Source organism: Lactuca virosa, chromosome 2 (genome assembly GCF_052849685.1).
Source record: "Lactuca virosa cultivar CGN04683 chromosome 2, Lactuca_virosa_CGN04683_v6, whole genome shotgun sequence".
Classification (NCBI taxonomy): Eukaryota; Viridiplantae; Streptophyta; class Magnoliopsida; order Asterales; family Asteraceae; genus Lactuca; species Lactuca virosa.
The window spans coordinates 278,116,400-278,122,679 of NC_136427.1; the positions used below are offsets into that span (position 1 = coordinate 278,116,400).

General features: G+C 33.7%; 1 protein-coding gene and 1 non-coding gene across 2 annotated transcripts; one reads left to right on the forward strand and one right to left on the reverse strand.

The window, feature by feature from the left end:
- Positions 1-3,787: 3,787 nt before the first annotated feature.
- Positions 3,788-3,869, reverse strand: TRNAS-UGA (transfer RNA serine (anticodon UGA)). Its single transcript has one exon. It is a non-coding gene; the product is annotated as a tRNA-Ser (tRNA).
- Positions 3,870-3,947: 78 nt separating this feature from the next.
- On the forward strand, positions 3,948-5,485 carry LOC145157026 (Chaperone DnaJ-domain superfamily protein). The gene is made up of 3 exons (XM_079076184.1): positions 3,948-4,087; positions 4,517-4,695; positions 5,073-5,485. Exons 1-3 carry the CDS (start codon positions 4,085-4,087, stop codon positions 5,227-5,229), a joined length of 339 nt encoding a protein of 112 aa, XP_078932310.1. The 5' UTR covers positions 3,948-4,084; the 3' UTR covers positions 5,230-5,485.
- Positions 5,486-6,280: the final 795 nt, after the last annotated feature.

Here is a 6,280-nt window from a genome sequence, read left to right on the forward strand (position 1 = left end):
TCTGAATTCGAGGGAGGCAGTAAGAGAGGTTAGGGGGAAATAAGTGATCCTTAAATAGGGTGAAAAACCCTGGAAATTAGGGTTTCATCCTTCAGCTCCTACTCGTCGAGTCGCTTCCTGGACTCGGCGAGTAGGTCACTAAAAACACGCGGACCAACCCGCTGCTACTCGACGAGTAGGGAAACCAACTCGTCGAGTAGACCTTGAATCAGGAAAATTCTTATATAAAATCGATACCTGAGAATCAGGGTGTTACATGATCAAATTTTTTTTAGCCAAAATCATTTGATTCGACTGATCCTTATCTTGAGCCCAAAATTTGATGTCCATTACTGTTCATATTTAAATTTCGAGCCCATAAATCGATATATTAAAACAAGGAGCCCAAGGATTTACTAAATCAGTTTGATACATTCTAACTTTGTTCGTAGTTCAACAAACACATAACCGAGTTGTACGTTCTTGACTTTCGTTGTGATCGACATTCTTGAGTGTCGATTTCTCTTTAATATTTCTGAATAATCGATTAGAAGTCTTTGTTAATCAGAAGTTGTGAATCGAGTTTATGTGATTTGATCTGTTACAAAACCGATTTTGTTCCTGTTGAAGTGTAGAAATCGTCATATCAGTTCTTTGATTTTGATGAATATTGACCAAGAACACTTCAATAGGATGAAGAACAGTTGGTTGAACTTGTTTTGATCTGAAATTGGGCATTGGAATCTTCGATTTCGTGTTTCTTGATGTTTGACTTCAAAAAGTCAATCCCATAAAAAGTAAAAATCGACTTCTATGGGTTGATTCAATGAATTAGTAGAAGAAATTGGAAGATACAAGTTGTATTTGAGCTGTGAATGTCGAAATCATGTTTGATTTGGTGTTTAATCTCAAAAATTGCATGATTTAAAGTTTTCGGTGTCGACTACTGTGAATGGGATCGTTCAAGCAAGTTGTTCATCATTGATGGGTTTATGATTCGTTATTGGTTTTTGGAGGGATGTCGATGGGTTTGAAACTGGTTATAATTTCGCAGGTGATATAGGGAACGATTGTCACTGATTACAAGTCAAACACACATTGATTTTGGATTCGATAGTTGAATGTTTGATATCAGGATCGATGGTCGACAATTCATAGCAAACAGATGACGAATTTTGATTCTTGATTTCGAAAATGTATGGAGTATGGATTTATTATTCGACGATCGATATCAAGGGTCGAATATTTTGGAGTCGATACTTGAAGACTTGGATGATTTTGGATTAGACATATTGTTGGTCTATGTGTGAAGGCCTATTGTTTGTTGGTCGCTGCTTGATGACGAACAGATAATGCTGTGACGGGTCTCATGTGCGAAGATTTGAGAATTTGATGTCGATAAATGGGTTTGATTGACTAACGAAGGTTTTTGGGATACAGTGATGAAAAAGCGAAGATTTTTATAAAGTGTCAACGACTTGTATCAACTAACGAAAATTTGGTTGTGAGAACGAATTTCACCTAACGAAGGTTTTGTGTCAATGTTACGAAGGATTTGTAGCAGATGCAAACATTCGTTACCTGAGAAACGAATTGGGGAAGAAAACATAAAAGTTTCGAAAGTGGACCTTAAAGTTTCGCAAGTTTGACACTTTAATCCTACATTTGAAGTTGGACAAAATTTCGAAAATTTGGAAGCAAAGGAAAAGTTTCGAAATTGGTCTTTAAAATTTCGACATCTTGGCACTTTATACACATTTCGAAATTGGAGCAGAAATTTCGAAATCAGTCTTTCATGTTTCGAAAGATTGACACTTTGCACCCACTTTCGAAATAAGGACTAAACTTTCGAAAGTTTGAAGATGTGTGCAGAAGTTTTGAAAATTGTACCTGAAGTTTCGAAAATTTGGCAGACCATACCCAAATTTGAAAATGGGCTGATTTTCTGAGAAATTGAAGATTATACATTTCAGACCCCTGTAGTTAATGCGAATTGACGCTTTCTACCCAGTTTCACAAATGGGGGAGAGTTTCGCATTTTTGGCTGTTTTGGGCGCACCGAGTCACTGCAGAATTTTGAAATTGACAATTTCTACCCATTTTTGAGAAACTTTGTCAAAGGCGGTCCGTGAACGAAGCTAAAAATTAAAGATTTTTTTTGATTTTCCGGATTGAAGCACAATGTTTATGCCATGTGTTAAGGGGGAGTTTTGGATAGACAAATTCCGAATTGAGCACTTTCTCATTCCTTTTTGGTTTTATAATCATTTTTCGATTATAAAAAAGGGGAGAAATTTATATGGAAATTCGAAAGTTGAATTTTTCATATTACGCGGACTTGAAGACCGAAGTGACCTCGAGTATTTGAAGTTTATGAAATGATTCGATTGGAAATTCGGAAGTGATTTCGGTTCATGATGGGTTTGGACTTATTGAAGATTTTTGGGGTGTGCTTTTATGCTCAACTTTAGGGTGATTATTTGGAGATTGAGAAACTCCTAATTATCCGTTGATGCTCGGTTCGTATGGTCTCACATTCTAGAACCCAAATTGAAGAATCATGGAAGAATTGAAGATTTGATGTTCATCTCTACATGTGTCACGCTTGAGGCTTGGTTCGTGTAGTTACTCGATTTTGGAAGATTTGAAGCGAGTCATCCATTCCTAACTTTGAGGGGGAGAATGTTGGGTACAAAGTTATCCATGTATGACTTTGTAAATGGTTTGACTTTTGTAGACCCACTTGCATGTGGTAAAGTAGCCTTGTGACATGAGAGATAGAGAGAGAGACATGTAAACACCTCTATATAAGGTGAGTTTATACCACTTATAGAGGTGTGCTTGAGAGATGTAAAATTGAGAGTGTTAGTGTGTGTTAATTATATAGATTTAGATCTAGATCCTTTTTTGTAACACCTTTCATAATCGAATGCATCTCTTAAACACCGAAATCACTGTGTTCTTTAATTCCGCATGTCAAACCAATGTTCATAATTTACATTAACCCATCAATAGGTACTCGAAGTATAAAGGATAGATCGGGGACAAAAGAGAGAGTAGTAGATACATGGTCAAAGGAGTTGAAGGAGTCTTCAAAAAGGCGGACGACGGATGTGAGAAGCATAGAAGACGAGGAAGGCGATGAAATGTGATAAAAAGGGTCGGTGGGTGATTTTGTAGGGTTTATAAACTGATTTTTTTTTTCAAATTTTAAGGTAATTAAATATTTTAATTATTTACCATAATTAAAATATTTATTAAATGTAAGATTACATAATTTCCCTTTTAAAATGATTGGCCTACATTGATTCCTACATCCACACAATAAATACTTAGAACACTTGAACCTTAAACTTAAACGAACAAACATAAATGAACAACATAAACGAACATTTACGCAAAAGAACGAACAATATCATTGTTCATGTTCATTCATTTATTAAATAAACGAACATAAACGAATTTACCGTCGAACGGCTCATGAACGGTTCGCCGAACGTTCGATTTGTTTACAACCCTATATATAAATAATCAAGATTTTAGAAGGACTAATATCGTGAGTTTCTCGTTCAACTTTTACATCCTAAAATCAATATTTGACAATTCAAGTTTGGTTATATTTATTTACAAATATAAAGATTAAAGTTATTATAACAAAAAAATTCTAGAAAAAATTTATAAAAACTTTATAAATTGAATAAGTATTTATAAATATCTAAAATAAATGAGAAAAGATCAGCCAGTTTGGTTTTCAAAAACTTAATTGTTCATTTCAAGTTTTCAACATACAAAAAAAGAAAAAAAGAACCGTCGACAGCAGGGTTCGAACCTGCGCGGGCGAAGCCCAATAGATTTCAAGTCTATCTCCTTAACCACTCGGACATATCGACTTTTTGGTGTAGTTCTTTTGTTTTTATTTATTAGTGTCATCTAAATATTTTATTTCGTGAATATACTAGGCTCTCGAATGTCCAAACGAGAATCGAAAGAGAACGCCTTCTACTAATTGGTTCGATTATTGGTATCGTCTGTAGTCTGTACGTTGAATCTTCAAGAAACCGCATTTTATGCAAACATTGTCTTCCATCCTCGAATCATTACGCTAATGGTAAATTTTTATTTAATCTCTTTGATTTCCTTTTCTTCCGATTGTCACTCTTGATTTTAGAGTTTATCCTTGTTTATGCAATTTGGGAATCGTTCCTCCAGCCCCAAGAATTACGAACGGTTTTTTAATTCGAAGTTCAATCCTAATCTCAATTAATTTAATAGTTCTATCGGATTAAACACGTGACGATGAATCTTAATTTGTACCTGATTTCTTCATACATTCTAAGATGGTGATTTTGGGACGCAGTGCATCTTGATGAACCCTACATATCACACGAAGTGCTTTTGTTCTTTTAACTAGGATCGATTGGGATTACATAAATTATTAAGGGCTACTTTGTATAGAGCATTTCAGTCCATTCTTGCTTCTACTACTTTTTAGGTTTCATTAATTAAAAAGTTAACTAGCCTTAGATGTGTATTTCAGGCTACCCCATTTATTGCTGGACTCGCAGTAGCAGCTGCAGCCATGGCTGGTAAATATGGAATTCAAGCCTGGAATTCTTTCAAGACAAGACCACCAAGGCCAAGATCACGCAGATTTTATGAAGGTGGCTTCCAACCAACAATGACAAGACGAGAAGCAGCTCTAATCCTTGGTGTTAGGTAAACTAAGTTCTTGCATATCTACTAACTTCTAAAAGAAAATTTTACTAGCTTTTAAAGATTCTCCACATTCCACTAAGATAGTAAGATATGATTAACTAAAACACCAAGTTTGAAAGTAAAAATCACTTTATTCTTTTATTCTGTCATAATCATATTGAAAAAGGGTAGTTGAAAAATACCATCTAAAGAAAATTTACATGCTCATACAGATTATCTGAAGTAATCTTGTAAGATTAAGATATGATGACTAAAGCTGTTGAAGAAGAATGCATCAACTCCAAGATTGGAACTTGGAAGTAATAACATTTTTGGTTTATTCCCTTAGTTTTGTTAATTATTGAAAGGTTATTTTAGACATTTGTCATGTCTGACAGAGAAGGCGCTGCAGCAGAGAAGGTGAGGGAAGCACATAGAAGGGTAATGGTTGCAAATCATCCGGATGCAGGAGGCAGCCATTATTTGGCTTCAAAAATCAATGAAGCCAAAGATGTAATGCTTGGAAAGACCAAAAACACTGGATCTGCATTCTGATGATTCTTATTGACAAGCAACATACATACATGGTAATAAACAAAAAAAAACTGTGTGTCAAGTGTTGTTGATTACAGAAATTTGTGTCCATTCTTGTTTTGTTATTTCTTTGGCTTGTGTTTGTTTGAATAATCAAGAAATAGAGTAGAACAATGGATATCTTTCATAGTCTATTGATGCTAAACAGTTGTAAACAATTGTGTCTAAAATAAGAGTTTGACTTTTATGGTCAAACAAGCTTTGTTTTTTAAAACAAGTCTGAAATTACGTTAAACCATATAGCATGAAGACAAATAATATATAGAATAGGAATGCAGACGAGGTATCTAACAAGCCTAAGCAGTTCTTTTAATAAAACGGAACCATTTTGTGCTGAATGATTTCAACATCTTAATGATTAAGAGAATATAAAGTTCATTAATTATTTAGAGGTCGTTCATTCGGAGTCTTTATCAAACATGTCGACGGAAGGATGACTGATTTGTGAATGATTTCATTTGGAGATTATCAATGGTCCCCTAAAAGATTACATCAATAGTTACTTATTATTATTATTGTTATTATACATATCATATCGTGGATAGATGTTGCATGAAATAATTGCTTTAATTTTTTTATATAAAGCGTAAGCCATTTGATGAAATGTGAGGATTTTGAGAAAGGAAAAGACTCCATAAATACCTTATTTTTTTTAATAAAGGTTAGCATATTGTTTTAAAATTATATGATTTTGTTGAGTAAAACAGTGTAAGAGATTGTACGTATTTTAATACATTTTTAATGACTTTTGAGAAATTTAAACCATATTAAGTATTAACGTAAGTCAGTAACTTTTTAGAGAATTCACACCTGGCAACGTTAAATCAAATAATGATATGATTATTAGTTTACTAGGTTATAACCCTTGGACACCACGGATGAGAAAATTAAAAATAATTTTATTTATAATAATATTTAATAATTGAAGAATCATAATAAAATTTTTAATAAGTAATAAATATAGATGTTTTATCAGTCATGTGATAGTGAAATGATGATTCGTTAAAATTAC

What these genes read in the sequence shown, in the direction of transcription:
- LOC145157026 (XM_079076184.1), top strand. An exon ending in GCTCTAATCCTTGGTGTTAG is followed by an intron (nt 4,696 to 5,072) that starts GTAAACTAAGTT and finishes CATGTCTGACAG; the next exon opens with AGAAGGCGCTGCAGCAGAGA.